This window comes from Sinocyclocheilus rhinocerous, unplaced genomic scaffold, assembly GCF_001515625.1.
Source record: "Sinocyclocheilus rhinocerous isolate Xijiao unplaced genomic scaffold, SAMN03320098_v1.1 scaffold3063, whole genome shotgun sequence".
NCBI lineage: Eukaryota > Metazoa > Chordata > Actinopteri > Cypriniformes > Cyprinidae > Sinocyclocheilus > Sinocyclocheilus rhinocerous.
Window position 1 is genome coordinate 805490 of NW_015640469.1, and position 27833 is coordinate 833322.

Consider the following 27833-nt stretch of genomic DNA (forward strand, 5'->3'; position numbering starts at 1 on the left):
TGTGTGTGGGTGTGTGTGTGTGTGTTGTGAATGCAACATTTTGCCTTTATCATATAGAACAGGAATGTGAAAAAAGACTGAGAAAATGGGATATGAAAGGCTGGATTTGAACCTGCGTCCTTTTGAACACACTTGTATGTTATGAGCACATGCACTACCCACTGTCCGTAGCTCCAATGAGGTCAGTTTTTTTTTTATTGGATGCTTAAGATTTCTTTAGAGACAGTTATCCTCCAATTGCTACCAACAACACAAAAATCCAAACAATGCATTACATGCAGCCAGTGAGGATAACTTAACCTCAGTTCTGATACCATCGGGACCGAAGAAGAGCTCCTTTCACAGGGAGAGGAATAGGATGAAGATAGAGTGAAAGAGAAGAACAAGGAAAGGGTGCCAGGAGCCTTCCTGTTATAACGTGATCAGGTTGATGGAGGTCAATGATAATGGCTGGAGACAGGTTGGGTTCATCCTTGCCTTTAAGACCCACAGCACAGTGATTAACAGTCAAACGCATGCATGCTCAGCGGAATAATCTGAGAGCTGCTGCTGAATGATAAATACAGGTTGGGCTTCGGCTGAGCGAGCGGCAGGGTCAGACGCAACAGCAACGTTTAGATATTGTGTTAAAAGTTGCTCTGTGAGACTGTCCTAATTCCAAAGAGCCTGACCTTCAGGCAATTATGAGAACGGTCATCGGCTACATTCAGACAGCAGCAGCAGTCAGCCAGCCCAGCCCGTTGGGAGAACTAAAATGAGTAATGAGTATGAAAGAAAATGACAGCCGCATTATTCCTATTATATTACACACGTTTTCAGACGTCACAAATATATTTTGAGAGTGAGTTCAGCTGATGTGTGCTGTATTAACAGAATGGCAACTGACAGTGTCATGTCATTAATATATGTATGAAATAGGTACGTGCTTCCTGGGTTACACTGTCGTGACAGTTGACGTGTTGTGTTGTGTCGCACCGCACTGCGCTGCAACAGCTAAAGTCTGTCTACACTGGAAGCAACAAAGCGAGCGTTGCAGATCATTTGAACTTTGTGTCAGTACGTTATAAATAGATTGAGACATCAGTTGCGCCGCATCCAGTGTAGATCTAAATGGAACTTTCGATGCAGCTTTTTTGTTTCCTCTGCCTTGGAAAGAGAATTAATCATAATTAATAATTAATAATTTATGCATTTTGCAGACGCTTTTATCCAAAGCGACTTACAGTGCATTCAGGCTATACATTTTTTTACCAGTAAGTAAAAAAAAAGAAAAAAAAAAAGAAAGATATTTATTGATACTGATTTCATTTGAATGGTAACAACCATACAGTGCCTTATTATTCTAACTGAATGTATTGATAAAAATTGTAGAATTTGACGTAAATGATGACACGTACATTTAATAAGGTTAGGAAAATATTGCCCTTCATAAAGTTAAAAAGTGTCCTAGAAATCAATTTAAGGCAAGCACATGTCAAGACTTAATGTGGAGCCCTATACATATATATGCCATGCTGTTAATTTAATTTTCATTTACAACTTTCATTTATTTTTTTTCTCTGTATATGCATTTGATGTTTGCTGCGAGTTTCAGATGACAATTCCACATTCAAAGTATGACAAACAAAGATATTTACTATCTTTATCTGTTAACATGGTTTCAGGCATTGCTCAAGGCTAGTTAGTGAAGGAGCATGACTTTGGTTAAGTGTTCATATATATATATATATATATTATCTGTTCTGCAGTTGTTTACATACAGGACAGTTAGTGAGTTACAACAGCTCGGTTTTCAGTCCCAAACACTGACGAAGGGTACAGTATGTAGTCAATGCGATGTGTGGGATAAAGAAGAATATGGCTGTGTTGTGCTGTTTTTAACTATTTTTATTATATTTTTGGTGTGCTCAAATGCACCACCTGTTAAACTGCAAATAGCTTTTGTGTTACAAGGGAGGTTATGTAACAGAGAATTGACCACGCCTCTTTCTTTTTTCTCCTTCCTCCCCTCCAATTCCTTCATATCCCTCCATAGCAGCAGATGGTGAGGATCCGACTTCAGCAGGTGGGATATATCTACATATGGTAATTGTTGTGATCCCCTCATTTGGCTCCTGTATCTCTCTTTGTTGCACTTCCTTCTACTGTTGTCAGTTTCGGCATGTGCAACCTTCCCTGCATGAAATGCACACGTCTATTTTAGAGCTCTTCCCTTACCTGTTTCTTCACACCTTCTCAAGATCTCTTCTGATGTCACATCATCCTTGCTGTGTTATTCTGTCTTCTCACCATGACGTTGATACATAGAGTATCTCGAAACCTGCTGCAGAACCCCCTCTGCTTATGATATATCACCCAGTCTCATTTCAAATGCTGCTATTCTGATCGCTCGCTCGCAATCGAATTTGGTTGCCGTCACTGTTGATATATTTTCTTGCTTTTTATAAATTTTAATGCTTGTACACATTTGGCACTGTGCATACACATTCATGCACACACACACACACACACACACACACATACATATTCCGGTAATATAAGGTGTTTGCTTTTCTCCACCTCCTTGGCTCCTCAGTATCCCACCCATTGATCCCTCTCATCGCACCTGGTCAGCACTTACTCTCAAGCCCACTGATCTCTGTGAGCGGAGCTGCTTTCAAGAGTGCTCAGACTCTTCTCTCCTGCCTCGTTGTTTTATTGGGTTCCAAGCTTTCAATAAAAATGCTCCAGCCCTCCTGTCTTCACGTTCCTGGGTGTTCCTCTCACATTGTGAACAAGATGCCCATCTGTTGCTCTCTGTCACCATAGACAGTTTCAGATAGACTTTTGTGTAAATTTAGATTTTTATGAGGTAGATCATTAATCATGATTCAGATTCTCTTGGGCCACGTTCTCACAGCAGCAGAATATGGTTGTCAGTCCTGTATTTGAGTCCTTAATACAGTTACATTCACACACGGTTATTTAGGGGCATGACAACTGCATTCTGTAACCGAACTCACAACCGCATTCTCAGAAAACATGCGCTGTGTGAACGGAACAGGACTGGAAAACGTACTCAGTTACTAACGTAACCTCGGTTCCCTGAGATACGGGAACGAGTACTGCGTCTTGCTAGACGCATATGGGAAAAAAGCCTTTTTTGTCCGTGACGCCACGCATGGGATGGAACCCGTGGTTTCAACCAGCGTTGAAGGGGGCGCATATGCAGCAGACCCAACTGTAACACTGGAGATGCTGCTGCCATGAGGCCCAGCATCCTTTGAAACGCTTTGAGAGGGCGAGCAGTACCGATCTTGAAGGAGGTCACCAGCCTCCGTATGGCCAGAGCTCGTTCTGGCGTGACTACAGCTTTCATTTGGGCTGAGTCGAAGATTGTTCCCAGGAACGAGATTCGTTTGCTGGGAAGCAATGAGCACTTGGCAAAATTGACCCTGAGTCCCAGGCACTCAAGGTGGCTGAGGAGGAGGGCTCTGTGAGATATTAATTCTGCCTCCGACTGGGCCAGGACGAGCCAGTCGTCGAGGTAATTGATAATACGGACTCCCATCTGTCTCAGAGGGGAGAGAGCCGCATCCATCTGGCCGAGCGAGAGCGTCCCCGTGTCTGCTGCGCTTTAGCGGGCTGAACAGCGGGGGCGGCAGGTGCTGGTTTCGCAGGCTGCTGAGTCGGCGCAAATTTTGGGCGAGCTGAGACAGCAGCGGAGCCGGAGCGCTTAGGCAGGAAATGTCGCATAGCCTGGGACGATTTCTGTGCCTCTGTGAAGCGTTCAGCAAATCCTTCGACCGCTGGGCCGAAAAGGCCCTTGGGGGAGACAGGAGCATCGAGGAAGGGGATCTTATCCGCGTCCTTCATCTCCGTCAGCGTCAACCATAAATGGCGCTCGAGCACCACAAGGCTGGCTCATCTAGGGGAGGTGGCTTATCGTACCCTTTTTCTTCAGAGCCGTCGATGGAAGTGAGGGCGGATGAAGAGGCAGTACGGAGGCGTGCGGAGGAGGGAGCGCGCCACGATCTGGTGAGCTCGTCATGGACCTCCGGGAAAAACGGAGAAGTGCAACAACGCCGATGCTCTTTTAGAAGTCGCTGGATGGCGGCAGGGGAACCGGACCGGAACTGCTGCGTCGCTGGAGAAGCGAGGAAGCAGGTCAGCGTTGTCTGTCACATCATACAGTGCGAGAAAGAGCTACTCTGCTGCACAAACGTGTTTCTACCGTGTATTGCGTGTTTTCATGGTTTGTGAAACGTTTGAGTGTCTATACAATGGAAGAAAGTCAGTCATATAGGTTTGGAAAAACATGAGGGTGAGTAAAAGATGACAATTTTCATTTTAGTGTGCACTATTCCTTAAATTTAATTTCTTTAGCTTCTTCCTTTCAGTCTGATATAATCAAAAGCCGATGTGCTCTTGTAACTGAATGGCAGGACCTCCATTCCTGCAGCTTTATTTAGTGTTATGGTTTCTCCCATTCACATTTGTATGAGTAGGCCATCTTCTCTACCTCAACCAGACTCTGTGGTTACTTAAATGCTTTTCTCTAAGAACCACACTATGTATATTGCAGCTGTCATATCCTATCCAAAAAACTGTCACTTCATATTAGTTTAGCATCCAAAGTGGCTTTTTAAGCCTTTTTTAGAATTTCAGATTAGTTCTGCTAACTCTTCAGCCAGCCGTGCTTTATATTGATGCTACCAGCTTAATGCTACTGTATGTTCTATAGTTTACACTTACCAACATCTATTGGTTTCTCCAAGCAAGTTCTGATCTTTGATGTACATAAAAGCCTGTAAATGACACTGCTCACAATTAAATTATGCTGTCATCTTACTGATTTTTTTTATTTCATGCTGTGTATGCTGCTGTCCTAAATAAATTATTCTTTACCACAAGATGGTTTTAACCTTGCTTGCTTTGTTAAATCCAAAAAACTTAATAGTTTAACAGTAGTTCGTTGTTGATAATTTCCATTTTATATTTTATCATTTAGGAAAAACATAAAATTGGGAAATACTGTCCTAAATGATATATTGTGGATAAAAGGAAGGCGTGCACCCAAAGAAAGATGTCTTCATCGAGAAAATAAAAATGCTTTATGAAATTGTTATTAATCTGATTTGTTTATATGTGTTTTGACAGATTTGAAGAATGTACATGCATCTTCATTTGACATGAGTCTCTGCATGTGGACCACAATCAGAAAAACAATCCACAGAGCAGATGAACTTTAGATTGTTTTTTGGGATCGTTTGGATTGGTTTCAGATCTAAAGCTCACATATAATCTGGCATTATTTTGTATTATTTCATTTTCCATAATCCACAAGGGTTAGAGCAATGACCTCATTGGGTTCTTCAGGCCTGAAGCATTTCAGCATTGAATTGAGATTTTAAACCTAGAATTATGACCTGTTGAAGCCAAAATGATACATTTCATGGGGATGGTAAGTACATGCAGTAGTGCTCCTGCATGTGTGTGTGCATCATTATTGCATTCATTGGTATACGTGTGGCGTGTGACACTTGAACCAGTGGCTCCTGCAGTATACTGTTCAAACAAGACCCCAGGCTGTCAGCTTAATATTATGTTACATGTTTGATATAAATATATAGATTAAACTAGACCAAAAGCATTATTAATAGGTAATCATTTATTCCCCTAGATGCATTTATTCTTATTACAGCACCCTATTACACCCTATTATTCCTATTACAGCTATTTGTTTTTATTGTCTTGCCAAGTTTGTGAGAAAGAGGTAAATGGGAAGCAGATTTATTTTTGTACCACATGTCTTTTTTACTGTATGAACTCTGTTTGCAGTAAGGCAGATATCACAGACCATACTGGCGTATCTTTGTGTTTCAAAAGGGGCAAAAATGAAGCTGTATAAGCTCTTTAGACCGTATGTCTTATTGTACTTGAACACTGCAGAATGCGAGGGCTATGATTAACCAAATGAGAGGTGACACTCAGTATGAATAAAATTTCAGAATTTAAAACACAATCTGAATATCAGCTCCTCTTAGTTTTGCCTTATTAGATCAGAACAGTTCTCTTGTATTTCTTAACTGCGTCACTGTGCTTTTCTCTATTCTTTGTTCAATTATGATTTTGATATGTACATTTTATATGGAGATGGAGAATATTCATCGTAGCCCACTGGGCCCTTATTAGTGTAGTTGCTATGGAGGAGCGTGTTGCATGAATAATACACTTTCTTCTTCCTCCTGGGGAGTTTGAGTGATAAAGCGGTAGCGAACATTAGTATGCCATAACTAAAGGTGGGACTGAGTTCACCGGCCAATATTATGACCCCTCCATCAGACACTGACATGCTAAAAGCCCTCTTTTCTAAATGCCCTGCTTTTGGCACGAGCACATTTTTTTGTAATCCGAGAAACATTATTTCAATATGCTGTGTTGTGCATTTCAACTTTGAAATGGAAAGAGGTGACTTCTGTTTTCATGCAGGTCCTGCTTTAATTGTTAGCATCAAATGGCTGGCAATAATTTGAAGGCTTTATTATAAACGTGGCCTTTTGAAAGGCTCAGCATGTTCAATCTCAGCATAAAGACATGTTCTGTAAGCAGGTTGACAGCATAGCATTTGCCGTATGTTCTAAAAGAAAAACAAAATGGCTGGAAAACATTTGACACGTTAATCGGTCTTATGAAACATGCATAAACATTTCTACATTAAAATAAACACATTAGCTGGCTCTTTTATTTTCAATAAAAAACATACACAGCAGGTAACTAATGAGGAAGGACTTTTACTTTTACCTTTAATCTTAAAATGAGCCTTATTTGTGCTTGTGAGGAAAAAATAACTAACAAACTCATTATTTAACTTCTCAGTGTAATGAGCATTGCTTAATCTTATCTGTCTTGTTATATCTTCAGAAAAAAAATGTGCATACAGTACATACAGTATACTCACATAAATCAATATGTATTAAATAGCAAATTTTGACTGCACGATTGTGTATATCACCGCAAAATGTAAACTGTATTATTGCACAGCTCTCCATATAAAGTTAGATATGTATAATTTCCAAATGTATCTGTATATAGTACAGTGCACTCATGTAAATTGATATATACTATATTGCAAATCTCAGCTGCCTGATTTTTTTTTTTGTCATAAATTGTAACTATATTATTACCCAACACTTCTGCATACATACAGACTACTTGCATAGGGCAATAGATAACTGCCTGATTGCTTTTATTGTTACAAAATGTAAACTATATTATTGGTAAGTTCTAATCTGCTAAATGCGACTGGCAGCCATATCACCCTGTAGCCCAAGGCTGGTTACCCACTGAAGCTAAGCAGGGCTGAGCCTGGTCAGTACCTGGATGGGAGACCTCCTGGGAAAACTAGGTTGCTGCTGGAAGAGGTGTTAGTGAGGCCAGCAGGGGGTGCTGACCCTGTGGTCTGTGTGGGTCCCTAGAAAAGCGCTATATAAATGTAATGAATTATTATTATTAATTATTAAAGGCATGAAGATATTAAGATATTATAAACAATAATATCATTATTTTCCGCAAAGCTGCTTTGAAACAATGTGTATTGTGAAAAGCGCTATACAAATAAATTTGACTTGACGTATCTGACTTATTTATTCATGAATTGTGATATTCCTTCAGAAATGCAATTAGGATTACAAAATAAGCACCCAAATCAGTTGGTCTATCCAAAGTAAACTGTTGCAGGAGTTTTCATTTGGCCATGTCTGTTCTTATCAGCCCTGCATTCTTGGATGGATGTGAGTTGACAGGAGAGAATCTCTGGGCTGTTCTTCTCCTGCCAGGCTGCTATCATGGTGACATTTCCATGGCATTCCCTGCCTCCCTTTTACACCCTCACCTTCCATATCTGAAAGACTTTCCAAGGTGAGCTTGAACTTACTTTGGCTGCCCTAAGAGATTTTGCTCCCTTGGTGGAGCGCTGGATGGCCACTGATTTATTTATTTTGCCTCTGTTCTGTTTTTGCTTTAACTCGTTGTTGCATCTGTTGAGCTTAGTCAGCATGTCTTGTCATATAGCGTGCACGGCGGGATTTAGAGACAGGGCAGACGACTCTAAAAGCCAGAAGTAAGTACTTTTCTCTGCCGGCCGTAGTTCTTAGTGGGAGAGGCGAGTGTACTGGGCAGGAGGCAGTGAACTGGTAGGAGGCTGATAATGCACTCCCTCTAAAGAATGCAGACAAAATTAGGCCACGTATGAGCTGTGTAAGCTCTTACTCTGCAACTCTGCGAGCTGAACATCTCTTTTAATGTGCCTGCATAGGCATTAATGCGAATAGGTGTGTGATTTTTTTTCTTCTGTGGTACAGTGATTCTCAATTAAGGACACAGTGCTCTAAATTACAGCATACTGTATGGCGGCAATCCTATGCCATTAATAACCGAGCGCACCACTGATGCTGGCGCGCGCGGTAGATCACTTCCGCGAGAGGAAAACAGATTTACACGCGAGGAAACGGGAGCCCGCGAGCTCACTTCAAACCCTCGCGCGCGAGTGACATGTCCTCTGCGCGCAATACAAGCCCTCGCGCGCGCATGATCATTCCCCACATCCTCGCGCTCGATCTTTCCTCACCTGCTCGCGCGAACACTTTTATTTCACAGACGAGCAGTTTTGTTTTCTACATATACAAAGTGTGCGACGCTCGCGGTGATTTCAGCTTCTGTCATATCACTATATGAGGACGTACATGAACAACATCTCCAGAACTGCTCTGACTCCCTCTAAGAGTCATCGGTCTACTTGATCTGTAATAATCGGTATCGACATCGGCCTTGAAAAACACATATCGGTCGACCCCTAGTCCTAATATCCCTGTTAAAGAACTGTATTTGCTTTGTCAGTTTTTTGAACCTGGCAATCTGTGCATCCTCTACTCCTTGGTCTCCCTTGACCCTGTTTTAAAGAGAAAAAAAAAATACAATACATTTCCAGAAATGAAATTCAAATGCTTTTACTTTCCTGAACTGGGCGGTTGTTATTTGCTGCATTTGTTTACATGTAGTAGAAAGGTAAACAAAAGAAATGTAATAACTTAATACTGATTTTCATTATGTTATGTGCAGGAAAAAAACACGAACTTCTGCGGAGAGTAATGTTCGCATAGTAGGTGGCGGTAATGCACCTTAACGTTGGATGCCACCCGCCATAAAACATGAAGAAGAAGAAGAAGAGTAATGTTCGCACTGCGCTGTTGTAACTGATCAGCGCCGCGCTGTCAGTTCGGTGGCGCTAGTAAACATGTCCTCTCTGCGCTGTGAGTCGGTCGCGCAGCTCGGTCCATTGAGCCGCGCCTATGACAGGTCAGCGCGGCGAGAACACTTTAATGCCGCGCTGTTTCGTCCCACATTTGGGTTGTTTGGCTTCCCATAGGAATGATCATGCGCGCGCGAGGGCTTGTATTGCGCGCAGAGGACATGTCACGCGCGCGCGAGGGTTTGAAGTGAGCTCGCGGGCTCCCGTTTCCTCGCGTGTAAATCTGTTTTCCTCTCGCGGAAGTGATCTACCGCGCGCGCCAGCATCAGTGGTGCGCTCGGTTATTAATGGCATAGGATTGCCGCCATAATACTGACATTGCTTCCCATTGAGGGCAGGTAAAATATGTTCATTCAACTTTTGAAGTTTAAATACATATGCAAGTCAGTGTCTTATTACCCAAATTATCAGTAATGTATGTTCCTTTTTTATTGGAGAATATTGTGGATTGTGCATTCAGAATTGTAGAATTGGTTGTGTTCATGAGTGTGCTTACAAAAGCTTCCAAAAAATAAAAATAAATAAATAAAAACATTTTAAAAAATCTCAGTTTTCAATGTGTGCTCAGTCTGTTGGACCTCACTGTTTAAGTGAATACCTGACCATAGTGGAAAAAAGCATTCTGCAGTCCCCAGACTCATAAGATACATACAGGTCATGTGCACATGACCTCACTGTTGCTCTGCGCTGGTGCTGTGCTTGATTTTACTTTACAGGAAGTCTGATTTAAGCTCCAGCTCCCCACTTGCTCACCTCCCTACCTCCCAAACGCTCGACTCAATCTGCTCATGATGACTCAGACACAGAGAGGCTGTCTGAGCCCCTCTCACCTCCATCACCTTCACCTGGAGATCATTTGAGGGAACAGTAATTAAAACACCTACAGTACTTCCGCTGCATGCCAAGGTACAATGGGCTGTTTGTTATATACGATGCTCTATAGACGGTGTGGAGTGTAATTATCATGGATGGATTGCTTTATTTAATGACAGCTTTATTTGCATGGACTTCGCAGAAGTCAGATACAGGTGATCCAATCGATGGCTGAAAGGTTTGTTCAATGAAAACACGCACGGGTTCAGACGGCCAAGCTGTAATTATTATAACCCAACCAAGTGACCACCATATCTCCATATTAATGTGTTACGATTTCCATACCATCCAAGTCACATTACCCACATTCTGCATAAATGAATACATTAGCAAGTGTAACACATTTGGGTTGCTTACCTGTCTCATTTCAATGATGTTTAAGGTTGATTCGTATAAGCGAGAAATAATTCACTTTTGGGAATTTAGCAGGGAGCGTCCAACAGAGAGTGATTAATTGCACAGGGAACATCGGACAATTTGCTGTGTTTAACCACCGCTGAGGTTTTACTATGCTGCACTGGAACCAGGCTCTTCTGATAGATTGGCTTCCATTGTGACTTGTCGGAAAATCGGGATGCATGTGCCAGCCAACATCAATTACTTTCCTGCCACAATCACGAGCAGCCCAGCAACGGCTGACATTCTTGTTGATCCCCCTGACTTGCGCCACAAAAGGGAACAGCACAGAGGACAAAGCTTTGTTTCATCGGCCACAATGCCTGGCGATGTCTCTCAGGAACATGTGCAAATGTGGCGTTCGTGCCCCCTCCTTCCTTTTTCCCACTCCCTTTTCTCCTTCTCACACTGTCTCTCTCCATGCCTTGCTCTTGCTCTCCCTCTTCTGACTTCCATATCTCTGGAGGTAGAGAGGGGGCTGTCACAAAGCGTTGTGCAGTTATAGATTGTCATGTCAGAATGCAGGCATAGCTGTCACCCTCTCCTTCAGGATGCAGAGGGCTTTTAATAGAGTTCTGGCAAGGTTATTACACTGTGTCCCTTTAATTAGATGCTAGTCTCATTAAAGCTGAGACGCAGTACTGGAATTCACAAATGTCGATAAGGTTACCCTCTGTGGCACATTTTTCTATAAGTGACATTATTATTATTTATTTTTTTATTTTTTTACATGTAGCCTATGTTGTCTAAGAACACCACTAACTTTTACTTTTATAACAAATTGGCCTGAGTTCATGTAATGTTTCCATTTGTAAAACCATGTAAGAAGATTTACATCTCATATGATCACCAAGACTGCATTTATTTCATCAAAAGACAGTAAAAACAGTAATATTGTGTAATATTATTACAAGTTAAATAAAAGTTCTCTGTTTTAATATTGTAAAACTTAATTTATTCCGTAGTTGATTTTTTTTTAGCAGGCATTACTCCAGTCTTCAGTGTCACATGATTGTTCTGAAATCATTCTAATGCGATGATTTGCTGCTTAAACATTTCTTATTATATAACTTAATATTTTTGTGGAAACTGTGACTTTCTTTTTTAAAGGATTATTTGATACATAGTTTAAAAGATCTGTGTCACATGATCCCAGTGTTATTTTAGTATAAATGATACACTGTTTTTTATTAGATTCTATACTTTATTTTCTCTTTTATTTTAGTTATAATTTTAGTGCTGATTTGGTACTCAATAAACATTTATTATTATTATTATTATTATTATTATTATTATTATTATTATTTACCATTGTTCTGCATAATATTTTGTTAAACCCATAATTTTTTGAGGATCCTTTGTTGAATAGAAAATTCAAATGCATTTCAAGAACAGCATTTATTTGAAATAGTTTGTTTGTTTGTTTATTTATTATAAATGTTTTTTTACTGTCACTTCTGATCAAATTAATGCATCCTTGCTAAATAACAGTATTGAAATCAATCAATCAATCAATCTTACCCACCCCAATTTTTTGAGCAGTAGTCTATCTTTCAAAGATCCTACTGTGTCACACAATCAAACATTTTCAAGACTCTCATCCAGAGCTCCTCTGCTTTGGACCCAATATGAAATTTGTGTCTTTTGAACAATCTTCATTTAGTCTGTCTTTGCACTTAAGAGTACATTGATCATGTCTCTGTAATACATCTCTTTACTCCACCCATGCCCTCCTGTAGAACTTGCTGCTGATATTTTGAAAGATTAAACTGACTGCCCTGCAATTTCATCAAGCAACATTTGACAGCATGCATCCTGATGCAGGCACTCTAATGTTTTAAACATCAGTATGGTATTGATAGGCCATGAGATATGGGCCCTCCGGGGGTTTTTATGAGGTTGGCTTGCTTGTAAATGCAGGATTTGAGAAGACTAAGAGATTAGAAGCTACTCTAGAACAGTCAGTCCAGTGCCTGGATGTTGGTTTTAAAGCTGTTAGTAGTGAAATCAGCATTTTTGTTACAACACTTTCATTTTTTATTGTTTTTATTTTTTTCCAAGCGATAGATGAAATCAAAGTGGTTTTCCATCTGGAGTAGAGACACTCAAACCATTAAGAGCCAATATGTGAAAATCACATCACTCAAAATTAAATTCATGTCATTTTTACAATACATATTGTTTAAAATTAGTATTACAAAAAATATTTCCCCATATTTTATTTACCCTGTTAATGTTGATTTTAGTAATCAGTTGACTTAATCAAGTGATTATAGGATTATTTTGTTCCTTTGAAACAATCAGATAATTTAATAGTTATTCTATTCAAGTTTCGAGTTTACAGAATTTGAATTTACAGAAAACAATTACTTTGATCAGTCAATATTTTTTAATTAATTAATACTTTTACAGCAAACATGAATTAAATTGACAAAAATGACAGTAAAGTCACTTATAATGTTACAAAAAATGCTATATCAAATAAATACTGTTCCATTTAACATATCAGTTTCCAAAAAAATCAACACCTCAAAAAAGCACCACAACTGCTTCAACAATAATAATAATAATAAATGTTTCTTAAGCAAATCAACATATTAGAATGATTTCTGAAAGATCATGTGAAAAATTCAGCTTTGCCATCATAGGAATACATTACATTTTAAAATATTTTAAAATAGAAATATCTCACAATATTATTATTATTATTATTATTTATTTATTTATTTATTTTTATTTTTTATTAATATGGCCTTGGCAGCATGAGAGTAAAATCTTACTGACCCCAAACTTTTGAACAATAGTGTACATTATCATAGCGATAGATAAATATTACACAAATATAGTTCAAATTGAACAACATGTGTATTGAGGTTTGCGTGTAATTGTGCAATTTACATAGAAAGATTAACCAAAACAATCTAAGTAATTGCACTATTGATAAATTGATAAGTTAAATTCACTCAGAATATTTAGTTAAATTAAGGATAGAAATTTGACTCTACAATGTTCTATACAGTGTAAAAACCTTGAGAGGAACCAGAATCAGCTGGAGAATCAATCTTCCTGCCAAGGCACATTACAATAAATTTATATATATGACATATATTATCTAGTTACATATTAAATGCCATATGTGTCACACCTTTTCTGAATCCATCGTTCACTAAAATGTCATTAAACTGGCATCCTGTCAAAGAGCATTGCTCCCATAACATTCCCTTGACCTTTTCACATACTCATCTATTAATTTCTGCTCCGATTTAACTCTGACAGTTTATAATGATTAAGTGAAATGCCAGCACTCATTCTCTCTCTCTCTCTCTTTCTGTCTGTCTGTCTGTGTGTTGACACAGTGCCAGGAGAGGTAATGCAGTGCCCATGATATCATTTATCCCTCAAGCTGCCCCATGGTGACCTCAGAAAGTGATGCTTATACTTACATTTCTCTCTTTCTCTCTGTGACTCTGTCTCGTTTCATCCTTTCCTTCAGTGTGTTCAATCATTTATCTCCCCCCCCCCCGTATGTCACAGAGGTTGTTACTTGAACCACAGTAGACAGAGATACAAGCACTTCCACTGCAGGCCATGTTATAAACTGCTGATGTCTGCTTCTAACCCACTATTTATCTAACCCATCATGTGGGTTGTGAACACTTACATACATCAAAAACACTTCAGCCCACTTGCTTATTTCTATTTTGTCTAAATTACAGGACCCTGCCATCCAAACCCTTGTCACAATGGAGGCACCTGTGAAATCAGTGAAACGTTCAGGGGCGACACATTCATTGGATATGTCTGCAAGTGCCCATCAGGCTTCAACGGAATCCACTGCCAACACAGTAAGTTCATGCAGTGACTGTACAGCACTGTTTCTGCTTGATTTTAATTAGGGATGGGATGTTGGATGAGTACTGTAGTTGCATTCATTTGAAACTCATTGTGCTCCACTTTTTTGAACACATGAATGCATCTCATGTAAACATGTCCAATTTTAGATGGATCTGAAACCAGTCTAACACTGTGTTTATACTGCAGCGAGTGTGCTTAATCTATCTTTTTTTCAGTGCACAGTCAATATAACTATCATATATACACGATTACAGTTGGAAAGATTCTTGCTTTGTTCATGAATGCCCAAAGTAAATATATAGTGCCAATTTAGAAACTTAAAAAAATATATATATTTTGTTAACCCAGCTAAAATCTACCTGGTCTCATGGCAAAAACGTACCTGGGGGCACTTTTTCGCGAGACGCGAAATATGTAGGCTGCCAATAAGGTCCGTGTACGTTTTGATAGTTTGTTTTTCAGTTTGAAATGAAATAAGCAGAAACGAGAAAACGTCTCAGGTTACTTATGTAACCATGGTTCCCTGAGTAGGGAACGAGACACTGCGTCCTCTAGGGGTCGCTATGGGGAACGCCTCGTCGTGACCCATGTCTGAAGCATACATTGAAAAAACACCAACTCGTTGGCCGGCGACAGCCATGACGTCACTACCGGTGCGACTATAGTATAAATAAGCGCCGGGAGCTACACATCATTCACTTCTTCGTCTGAAGCTTGCATCCGCAGCATGGCGAGAAAACCTAGAGGACGCAGTGTCTCGTTCCCTACTCAGGGAACCATGGATACATAAGTAACCTGAGACGTTCCCTTTCATGGGAACTTCAAACTGCGTCCTCTAGGGGTCGCTATGGGGAACGCCTCGTCGTGACCCGTGTCTGAAGCATACATTGAAAAAAAACACCAACTCGTTGGCCGGCGACAGCCATGACGTCACTACCGGTGCTAGTGACGTCATGGCTGTCGCCGGCCAACGAGTTGGTGTTTTTTCAATGTATGCTTCAGACACGGGTCACGGCGAGGCGTTCCCCATAGCGACCCCTAGAGGACGCAGTTCGAAGTTCCCATGAAAGGGAACGGTCGTTTTTTCATTTTTTCATTTGTTCAAAAAAAACTAAACAAAAAAACAAGATTTTGGCTCGATTTTAGTTTTTTTGGTTTTCGGGTAGAAAATGGATAAACGACTTCAAAATTAGTTTTCCCCTTGTGGGCGGTCTTGACATGCCCCTTTCCGCCAATTGGTCAACCAGATCTGAGCCCGTGACGTCATCCTCAGTTCGTTCAACAAAATAATAGTCCTCTGCTGCTGTATGGGTCCTATATATAGGTCCTAGATCAGGCTTTCTTCTGTGCACCCTAACGCGTTTCACAGAAATATTTATTTCAGACATTTTAATCAGCACCCAGTCTGTTTTATTTAGCTGTGCGCGTAGTTAAATCTGTATGGTGAAGCTGCACTACCCATAGACAGTGCAGAAAGGATGAGAAGCACAGATTTAAAAAAAAAAAATAGATGTGGGGGGGTCCCCCAGATATTTTTTGGTAAAAAAATAATGATAAGTCTGATTAAGCTCACGCAGTTAGGATACAGTACATTTCGTTAATTAATTGTTTACAGTGAATGTGACTAAAGTCTGTTTTTAGGATGTCAAAATGTAAAGGCCTCTATCAGGGTCGGCGCCAGAGTGCACAAAGTGAGGGGGCACTTCTCCACTATATACAGCAGTTAGGCAAAAAGCAGTGTGTTAGCAATAGTAAGAAATACTACTGTTTCTGCTAAGATTTTGAAGTGCACATCCAGTGGACTCTTTACTATCCCGATGAGGCCATGGGATGTCGGCTATGGATATTTGCCCTTATTATTAAACAGTATTTTCGTTGGTAGTATCATATTAAAAGAATGGTAATTTCATGAAGTTGTTTTCTATCTTTATGAGTTTATTTTACAAGCCTAATGTAATTTATGTTTGTATTTATATGCACTCAAATGCAACTGAACACACATTGCATCTTTGCTGTGATTATAGCAAACAGCGACAGATGTTATTGCATGATTTATGTTTACTCCTCTGCTGAACATATGGTCAGAAGCAGTCTGATCTTTTGCTACTCCAGCAGAAAAAAAGGCAGAAAAATCAACATTTACTCTTGCATATTAAGTGTTTGTATGATTGTATGTGGATACAAGCTGGAGGATAAACCAGAGATGAAAGGGGATTTGAATATAAGCTCCTTAAATGTTCTACTACTGTAACTCACAGTCTTACTCTATAATCTTAAAGTTATCTCAATAATAATTGTTTAACCCAGGGGTTCCTTTCTATTGTCTCCTGTTCTTTCCAATCAATAGGCATATGGGAGATTTTAGTTTGGGAACCATTAAATGCTGTACCATGCTGCAGTATCATAAATATAATTAAAATATAATTATATCTATTTATTAATTAGTTTTTATTTCTGTGTTTATCATATAAATATTAATTCATTTATTTATTCATTGATTCAATCATTTATTCATTCATTTCTATTTCAATTTTAGTTTTAATTATTTTAGTAAATGACATTAAACTAAATTAAAATGAGAAACGTTGCTTGTGGGTGGGTATCACAAAATAGAGGCTAAAAAAAATAAAATAAAAAAAATTGTTATAATGTCTGTTAGAGTTGTGATTTGGTAGCAAATAAAATGTCCCAAGTGTCATTTAGCAGGCTGTAGCGTCTGGACCAATCAGACACACCATTTTTCATTTGATTTAACAAATCAATTATTCATTAGATTAACAAATAGTCACAGACCCCTCACCCAATAAACATACTGGGTGCCAGAATGTCTGCGAACGACACCAGGCCCCTGGTCACCATGGCAACCAATGCTGATATCACTGGTTTTATTGCCCAAAGGAATGTGGGTAGAGAAACTCACTACATTTTCCATAGGAAAGACACAATGCACAGTAAAAATGGGGACTCTTCTCTAATTAATTCATAGGAAAACCTTTCTTTGAATGAACACACATATCCTTCAGGTCATTGTGTATGTTGTTACTGTCCTTGTATATTGTCTTTTATACTGTATACTGTTTTATGCAGGCTTATGATGGAACCACTCGTTCCTGTCATCTTACCTATATGTAACCCTACCATGTTTAGTATATATGAATTAGTCTTCTGATGATCTAAACGAGAGTGTATATTATATGTTGGTACATAAGCAATATATTAGTGTTCTGAGAATCTTTAGTAATTTCGATTCAAGTTCCATATGCAAATTACCATGCTTTCACACAAAGGGTCATAAAACTCCCCAGTATTTCCAAACTCCCGCTTGGGATTTCAGCCTTTCTCATTGGACAAGCCCATCTTGAGAGGCGGGAATCTTCTCCGTATGTTAGACCAGTTTAAGTGTTTATGTAGTATGTTGGACTAGTTTAAGTGTTTATGTAGTTAATAAAGTCTTACTTGTATCACACTTGACGTTGTTCATTGTTTGCTCATAACTGGAGTCCCTTAATCATGCAGATTTATGCTACAGGCTCTGTGTAGAATTGTACAGTAAGAAAGTTATTTCCCTTAACCAGGAAATTAACGTTCTTAGAATTGACAGACAGTTGACCCTGAGAGGTCATGTAAATACTTACAGCGGATCTAAATATGTATAATTAATTATAACTAGTTATGATTAATTATTCATATTTCCCCTTTGAGCTGATTCGCTACAAGGCCTACACTAGTTAATTCAGCATAACAAAACATTTGACTGTAGAAGTTAGATTTAAATATTTTACTGTTGGCATGATTCATAAGTCACGCTGTTGAAATCTTCCTGAAATAAAAAAATAAAAGAAGCAACTTAATAAGACACTGGGCACATCTTTCACTGAATTTAGCCTAGTGTCCGCTTAACAGTGTTCAAGTGCTCATAAAAATTCAGGTCAGTGATAAAGATGCTTTTATATTTTGCATGTAATTATACTTAATTGAATTCATAAGTATAGATTTGTAAAATCCCACATCCTAAGTGTCACAATAAAACCGTAAGTGTGTCAAGAGAAGTGCAAACTTCATGCCATTTACAGGGAATGTGTCTTGCGGATGCTGTAATTCTTGTTAAATGAACTGAAACAAGGCTATGTTTTCTTAAGTAATACATTTATACATTTAATTTTTATTTGACATTTTCATGAATCAGTGTGGTACATATATGAACTGATGGTAACACTTTATTTTAAGAACCAGTTACTAGCATATTGGCTGTTTATTAGTACTTATAAAGCACATTGATGCCTTATTCTGCATGACCATATTTTAGATCCCTTAATCTTACCCAATAACTTGACAACTACCTATTAGTAAGCAGAAAATTAGGAGTTTATTGAGGCAAAAGTCATAGTTAATAGTTCATTAGTAGTGAGAATTGGACATTAAAATAAAGTATGACTGAACTGACATGATCCATGCTTTAATCTATTGAATGTGTGATATTAGCATATAAAGCTCCTGGCAATGTGACTTTAGATGATAACTCAGCAAGACACTGATGTAAGTCAAGTATAACTTAATCCTGAAAAGTTGACACTTACTTTTTCTGGAGAGGCTAATCCCCTTCAACTGGATTCTGTTATTACTGTAATAGAATAGGATGCAAGCATAAGTTATGACTGCTGTTGGACAAGACTTATGATACTGATAATGGCAGATGGGGCTCAGGTGAGGGGATGATGGTGGCCAAGGGTGGATCTGGACAGAAGCTTGTAAACATTGGTATGTGGGTGGAGAAAGGGAATGAAAAAGAGATTAGTACTCTGCGGAAAGGATGATTAAAGGAGTGGAAACAGTAAAATGATGCACGCAACCTCATTTCAAACTGTTTCTCCAGTACCAAATCCATCCGGCAAAATACAATAAAAATGTACTTGACCAAATGTGGCTGTTTGACATTTTACTAGAATTGATGGATTGTTTAGACCTGTGACTCATTTATTTTGCATAATGTTGTAGATGCTTGAAATTTACCAGGTTTTGTGTGTTTACAAGATGTCCCTTGTACACAGTCATAAATATTCTTCAAAAGATGCAAACGTTTCTTCAAAAGGAGATGGTATGTCTTATCAAAGTCAGCTTTGAAAGATTCATGCCATCAGCCTTGTGTGATTAGCTTTAGTTAAGCTTAGTAAAGCTCAGCTCTGTACATTACATCAGTACATTTGTTAAATCTCAAAACATCTGAAGGTCTATAATGACATCCGATTTCTTTTCCACTTGTTGAAATGGATTGGCACATATACAGTATCTAAAGACATTAGGTAACCAAATCTAGTGTCTGGGTAATTCCTGCAATTAAATGATAAAAGGAAAGTGATAATAGAGCCCCAAGAATGACAGCTTTGAGGGCTTTGTTGCAGCCATGTGCAGGCTTTGTAATTGCTGACAGGCTTAATAGACTGATAAAATTGAGTTAGAGGGAGTTTATCAGCAAGAATAAACCCTTTACTGAATGTTGTTCCTTTGTTACAAATGGAAATGACTTTGGAATCAGTGTGGAAATGGGAAAAGCACTGTTAGTGAAGCATAAAACATGAAAAGAAATCTATATTACTCCAGGTTAATTGGCCAGCAGACAAAACCCAGAACAGCTGCAAAACTTTTCCCCTAAAATACATATTGGTGCTGCACTGTGGTTAAGTGGTCAGTCTGCTCTGTTCTCAAGGTAATTGATTTGATTTTTACTTTTAGACACATTCAGTGTAGTTCCAAGCAACATTTAGCACGAATTCAGTGGATATAGGATGCTATTTTAAAGATGCAGATAAAATTAGTAGCCACAACTGAAATGTCCAGCAAAGCTCCAGATTTAGTTTTCTTGTGTATTTCATGTGGTCAACCTTGTGGAGGTTGTGTTTGTGAAAACCCAGTCTATGGATTGGCATTTTAATTCCTAGATTTCTATTTGAATTTTGCAATTTGACTTTTTAAAATTATATGTTATATCCCTAATTAGGTTTTTAATACATTGGAACAATTCTTGTTTTTTGGAAGAATTCATTTAATTATTAACATAACATTTAGCAACATTCTATTCAATTTAATGCAAAAATATCACAAAATTAAACTGAACCATCAATGGAACATTCACAATTCTTTGTTAAATCATTCTGTTCCCTGTAATCCATCCTCAGCACATTCTGTTGATGGTTAAAATGATCTCAGAAATTGTTAGCGGTCTACTTTTAAGTAATGTGATTTCATTTTTCCAGCATGTCACAGGTAGTTTCAGCCTACATCTAATACACGGCTTGGTTGAACTGTGAGCATCAAGAACAATTCACAGCTGTGCGCTTTATCTTTAGCACAGCCTGCCAATGCAACCTTGCTATTTAGAGCAGTCAGTACTAACAGTACTGGACAAAGAAGATAATGATGCCTGTTTCATGAGCATTATTATGGATTGAAATGTTGAGGTAGGATTCAATTACTGGATGGTACCTATATGTACAGTCAGCTGGTCATTATCACAAAATATATCCTAAAGGGGTTTATTAAAACAGTAAGCCCTGCAGGGTTGTGTCATAGTGATTTTATCTTGAATAAGGGGTGTTCTTAGGCTCAATGTGAAGCGGATAAACCTTAGAGATATTGACCAGTGAAGTGTACACTGCCTCGCTCATTGGACGGCTACTTGCCAAATAAATAAATAAATAAATAGACATGAGATATTGATTTGAAAAGTTTGAATCATTTTAATACACTCTCAGGAAAAAATAAATAAATAAAAAACAACAACAATACCACACATACTCTTGCATAGGCACCAAAAGCAACAATCTAAATCAGCATCTAAAACATAAATTATACGTAAACAACTTTACAGATGTACAGAGATGTACAAATGTGTGAATACTGAAATCATTAGCATTATAATTGAAAGCATTGTTTTCAATCACGTTTATTAAACACAGCTTACTTATTTACTTAATATGAAATTATAAAATGTCATTCTGTTCTGTGTAACTTCTGCTGCCAATCAATTTCAAAGGATTACATAATGTTAATCAAGACTAGACCTTAAAACCTTAAAATGAATAACATTGTAATTGTTTAACTAGCCATTAATAAGTGATCATCTCCATTCTCAGCAGCCACTAAACATCAAAATCTCATGCTCGTTAAACATTCAAAAATTGCAGAATCAAAGCTTTACGACAAGTTTTACACAAGTGAAATCAAACACTCACTGGTTCTCGCCTGCTTCGTGATAGATTGAGAATGAGAAATGTGCACCTTCACAGAGTGGATTGGGAAAATATTTTCAGCGTTTAACAACTTAAATTCTGTTCTGTACCTCACACTTAACCATTGTATTGGGTTAAGTGCATCTATGCAAATATATTTATGATTTAAGTCATACATATTTAGTTTTTTAGCTGTAAATATGTAATAGTGTTTATGTTTTAGATGTTTTAATATGTCCAAATTTGTTCATTTCAGCATCAAACATGTTGATACTATGTACTATGTTGAAAAATGTTACATTCTAATACCCTACACAAACAATGAGACCAGGATAGGAAAACAAATGTTACAAAGGCTGTCATTGGGGCGGTATCCTTGCAAAAGAATATGTACCACTTGTGTACTAAAATGTACACTTTATGCACTAAAATGTGACAGCTTTTCTACATTTAAAAAAAAAAGTTTTTTTCTACTTCTGAATTTCATGTTTAATTCAATGTGTTACTTGCCATTTATATGTTATTATTTGTTAAATTAATATATATATATATATTAGTGATGCGCGGATGGCGGTTATATCCGCGGGCGCTGCGGATAATCCGCGGATCGGGTGGGTCGGGTAATAAAAAAATACATTCTGATTATTTGCGGGTGGGTCGCGGGTGGATAAAATAAATCATTAATGATGCAAGTATTAACTACATTTTCTAAATTATGAACGTGTTTTAAATAGGCTACAGAAATTGAATAAACTGTAAATTAACATTAAAAGTTATTCAACAAAACATTATTTAGTCAAGAGCAGTAAGTTTTGTTGTTTGATTAACATTAATGACAGATGGCACAGCTAGGCTGCTGTCACAAGACTTATTTCACGGATCCAATACTGATACTCATTAACTTAAGACAAAACCGACAGTAGCCTACTTTCTCAATTTGGTACTGGCAGTACGAGCTTTGGATGTGTGAGCGCACGCGCCTCTGGAGAGCGCAAGTACCGAATGGCTTAAAAATACGTGAAAATAATAAATTTTTGTGACGATGCAACAATGACCGATTAGGCAATTGACAATTCTGTCAACCGTCCCGAAACGCGAGCTAAAGTCTTCTATTGCAGCGAGCAGCAGCTCTAGATGCGTCGATGTGAAGCGAAAGTCAGAGAGAAGACGCGGTACAGCTGAATCACTTACGCTGTTTTCATCTGATGGTTTGTGTGGATTTATTTACTCATCTAACCTACACGCTATATTGAATAAAGGTTTTGCAGTAATTTCCCTCATTTTAAAGTCGAAAGCTGCGGGAATGAGTAATGCGATGTATGCGCAATCCCGCAACGAAATTCAGGATCTGATTAAACATAATTCTATTATACAGAGAATTGTGAAATAGATTTTCATGACTTTTCAAAAACTTTTTGAGTTTATATTATACACACACACACACAAAGTCATACAGTTTTGGAACAACATGAGGGTGACTAAATTTTCAATTGATCCCTTTTAACAGTTTTAATGTATCCCTTTTAACAATATTTCACATTTTGTCAAAACTTATACTCATTCATACATTCAAATGTTAGTAGTCATTTATGAATTCTATGAAACTTTTCACTTACTTAGCGTCCTTTTTCTGTGACCTCTCTGGGATGATGAGGCCCACTGGTGGTTAGCTCTATTACCATCATCATTATTATTGGTGAAATCCAACTTGAATCTCTGATGTGTTGTCATTACTGGAATGATGGGCTGCCATGCTCCCACTGTGTCAATGGGCAGATTGGCAGGCCAACCAGGGATGGAGAGCGAATGTCCAATTATTATAATGGCATGTCACGACAAGTCATTGGCAGGCAGAGAAGCATGTGGCTTTTGTCAGGCTGGAAAAGGAGGAGAGGGGAATCAGAGCGCATTTGCTATTATTACTGGTATTGGTTATAATGCTAACAATCCCCAAATCATGTCTTGGAACATAATGACTACAAACCTTTGATGTGATATGCCACGTATTGAATTGTTCATGTCGTCACTGAAAGCTCCTTGGATTCAAATTGTGTTTACTTCTCCACTCTGTCAGCTCTCATTCTCACTTGTGCAAGCCTAAACAGTCCTCCTGTTTAGAACAGTAAATAATACAATGCCATGATAAACATTATTAATATCATTTAACCCTTAAATGCATACCTCGGGTCTTTAGCGATCCGGGACATCATTCTCTACCCACTCCCTCCTTCATTTTTTTTAAGTTAGACATCAACTTTCTTAGTATTCCTCAATCTATTCATTATAAACAATATAACAAGAAAAAAATAGTAGAATATAAAAGAATGCCAGTTTTCTGATTAATTTTTTGTAAAAAGTTTATAGGGTCGGGTTTATCCTCAAGGTGGAACTGTTTGATACACAATGATGACGTGACGTTTCACTCATAATTACCGCAGGCATAAAACAAACGAATATCATCAGCAAAAATTGAAGAGGTTTGAATCGCTTTACTGCAGAGCAATTACTATATGCAATGAAATATAAATGTCACTGTCATTTGATGCTGGATGTGGTGAATAAGCTGCCAGTGATCAAAATATTGAATATGAAGTCATTGAAAACGATAGTTTTGAGAATATGGTTGAGATCGTGAATATGAGGCAGATGCTGAATGTACTGTGGAAGTGCGCTCTGACGATGACAACGATGGTAAAATCATCTGCTCACATTGAACCCTTTTAAGTTTCAAAAGATAACAAAATATGCTTTATTTTATTCTTCTGTAATTGTTCTTAAAATATCAAGAGAGTTTTTTGCTATTGCAACAGTTAAGCAGCTAAGGACCCGAATACGCAATAATGATTGGCGAAACATTCATGCATTTAAGGGTTAAACATTCATTTGTGTACCGTTGATCAGGCATGATTCCAGAGACAACAATCCACAAGCAGTCTCTTTTTGTTCACATTTCATGTTTCATTTCTTAGTTCTTATTTTTAGTTTTTTATTTATTTATTTCCATTCACAATGGTAATTTAAAGTGCTTAGATATACGTGAAAAATTGGGGAAAAAATAAGACTACTTAAAAGTCAGATTAATAGTTATAATCAACCACTTAAGAATGTGAAAAATAAATAAGAATTCAAGAATGATGTTGAAAATGTGTAAAATATAAGTTAAATATAATTTTTAGTCTGAATTTAAATGTGACTACTGTTGAGACACAGTGTATTATTTGTATTTATTATCTTTAACATGAATGGCCAGGAGATTCTCTGTTCTGCACTGTTTTGCACAATACAATTAATGATGGCTCTGTTCTTTTTCTCTCAAGGTTATTAAATCTGAAGAGCTTTAGCATGCAGAGATGTATTTTTAGCTTGGTTTCTTAATAATTGAAGATTGTGATTGCAGGAAGTTCATCAAATCCAATACAGGCCACATCTGTGGGATAGGCCTATATCACATAGCATTGCAAACACTGGTGATGAAATATATACATAGATTTTTTATATTTTAAGAAATGCATGAAAGAGGAGATAATAAAGCAAGGTTAAAAAGCTTTTCAAGCAGGGGCATCTTGAGTGGGCTGTATTACGCTTTGGCTAATACTCAAAAGATGCCAGCACTTTTATATCTGAGCAAGAAGTCTTTTGGATGATTTCATTTGTACTTTGATCAATAAGCAATCTTCAGCTTCTTACGAAATATCCCAGCTGTTACGGTGATTGATTTGGATTGAGGGTACATGTGCAAGGTTTTTGGACTTGATCTGTATTTGATTAAATATTGACAGGAGCTTGTGCGGCTTGTTTTCTTGGCCGCCTGGTGGGTTTAAAAGAAATATGGCAGTGTGTCTGCAGGGGATATGCTAATGAATATGTTTTTATACAGTTTGCCGATGATGTCGTTATGGAACCAGATCATGCCGCCTCTGTCTCAGAAGCATTAAAACAATCTTGGCTAATCCTACACAAATATGAGCAACAAGATCTGTAAATACATGCTGTGAGCTCCTCACTTTAAGTTAAGCAGATGCAACCAAAACATCTCTTTGATCTCTTCATTAAATCTAATCAATCTTTTTAATACCCTACATTGCTCTGATATTGTGTTTATACTGTGCCATATGCAGTACTGTTGGTTTTCAGGAGCACATCTGCCAGAATGTGTGGGAATGTTTACCTGGATCCACATTTCCATTGGGATTGTGACTGAAAGCATATGGAGTGGAGATATGCAGGCATGTCGGTGAGAGTTTGTCCTCACACAGCTCTCAGCTCAGCCTCTACCTCATCACCACCTCAGAGCCCGACACAAACTGCTTCGGTAATAAATAGGATCATGCCTGTAGGCACCACTCTGAGGGACAGACAGAGAGAGAGAAATGTTAAAATACTTTCTCAGATCTCAGCCTAATGAGTGGAGACAACTATAAAACTGTAAGTAAGCTTTAAATTGATTTGCCTGAACCTTGATTTACAGGGTCTCTGATCTGTAAGGCACTTGGTCATTTGTCAGCTGGTCAGGCTGCGGGAAACTAGCTGGCCATCCTAGTAAACCAGCTGAATGCCAGTTTGGCCTGGCTATATATATATATATATATATATATATGCATGCATGTATGTATGTATGTATGATTCTGCAAATAGACTTTATCTTTTTGTCTTTTTTAATGTTGTGATGTGATTCACATCCTACATAGTTTGGGTTTTGGCATACAAGTCTTAAAATATTTATACTGTATTTACAATATACTCTATTCTGTTTGATAACACAAGTGGAACAAAAATGACACCCTTCAGCCTTAAAGTTTTTAGATAAGCATTTTGATTCTTATCCTGTTATTTTTTATCGAATAAAAATATTTTTGGTATCCTAATATATTGCAATTGACTATTGCCATATTAAAGAATGTTTTAGACTTGAATAAAACCAGTTAGTTTATATATTTCCTCATGAAGTACATTTAAGTTATCTAACAGAACATGTTATGCAATGAACTTTATTCAACCTTTCAAATCAAAAAAAAAAAGTGTTAGTCATTGTGGGGAGTGTTAGTCATTGTGCTTAAGGTCTGTTTTTGTAGAGTTATGTTATTTTAATTTTTTTTTGGCTGGGGTAAATTTGCATTAATTGGGAAATTAATTTAAAAAATATATATATTTAATAAATCCCTTATTTATATAAGGGATTTATATAGCTTTTTCAAGGCTTGAATTGGTATGGTGTCTACTTTATTCATGTTCAAAGGGAAACACATTTTCCTCAGTCTCATAGTTGAAAGTCTGGTGGATAAAGTCCTTCACATTATTTTCTCCCACAATAATACATAGAGTCCTTTGGTTAAAGTGTGCTTCTGTGCTGAAATTAGACTCTGAGAGCTTGTGTTGTAAGAATCCAAGCTTTGGACAATGATTACCACAGTGAATTAAATATGGGAGCTCAGTATTGACGTACTTGTCATATTAGCATAAATACAGTGTTGTTGTTGTTATTATTATTATTGTTATTATTATTATTTAAACAGTAACAGTACACAAACAAACCTTATTCTCACCACAGCTCTCTAGCTTTCACACAATCTGGGTGGCCTTCCCACAGAGCTCAATGATCCAGTACTATGTGAAAAAACAAATCATCTGGAGATTCAGATTACAATCCCATTCCTGAACCCACAGCCCACACACATCACAACCCTCTAACACAATGGAAAACCAGGAAAACAGACAATTACACCTTTGACAGCACAGAAAACATTAACTGGAGATGGGCCATACTATTCATATTTACTGTGTCCTGTACTGAGTGCAATAGATAATGCCCTACAAATGCATGTGAGACGTGAATGAGCATATTATCTGGAAAGCATTAGGGACTGTTTTACATGTCTTATTTGAGTACAAACACCTCATTAAAAAGGGAGTATTACATACACTCAAAATTATAAACCTCATAAAACATTTAAACAAATTCTAAGAACAGCATCTTATAGATAACAAGTTAAAAATAGATGTCTCAGTGATATATGCGCTATAAGTGTACACAGAGGAATACTGAAGTTCCTGTTGATCACAGATGCTTCTGATTATAAACGTCTTGGAAGGTATAAGTTTAGCCCTGCAAACTAAGAAGAGAACCAAGTTAAACTCAGTCTCACACTGAAGAAAAAAAAAAAAATATATATATATATATATATATATATATTGAT

The 27833-nt window shown here is 37.7% G+C and overlaps 1 protein-coding gene across 1 annotated transcript in view; it reads left to right on the forward strand.

The window, feature by feature from the left end:
• LOC107753185 (EGF-like repeat and discoidin I-like domain-containing protein 3) overlaps positions 1–27833 on the forward strand; it is a 199392-nt gene that overhangs the window by 61694 nt on the left and 109865 nt on the right. Inside the window, exons 2-3 of the mRNA XM_016569310.1 lie at positions 2036–2065; positions 14275–14403. Of these exons, the coding sequence (XP_016424796.1) occupies positions 2036–2065; positions 14275–14403 (159 nt within the window). The remainder of the gene's footprint in view (positions 1–2035; positions 2066–14274; positions 14404–27833) is intronic.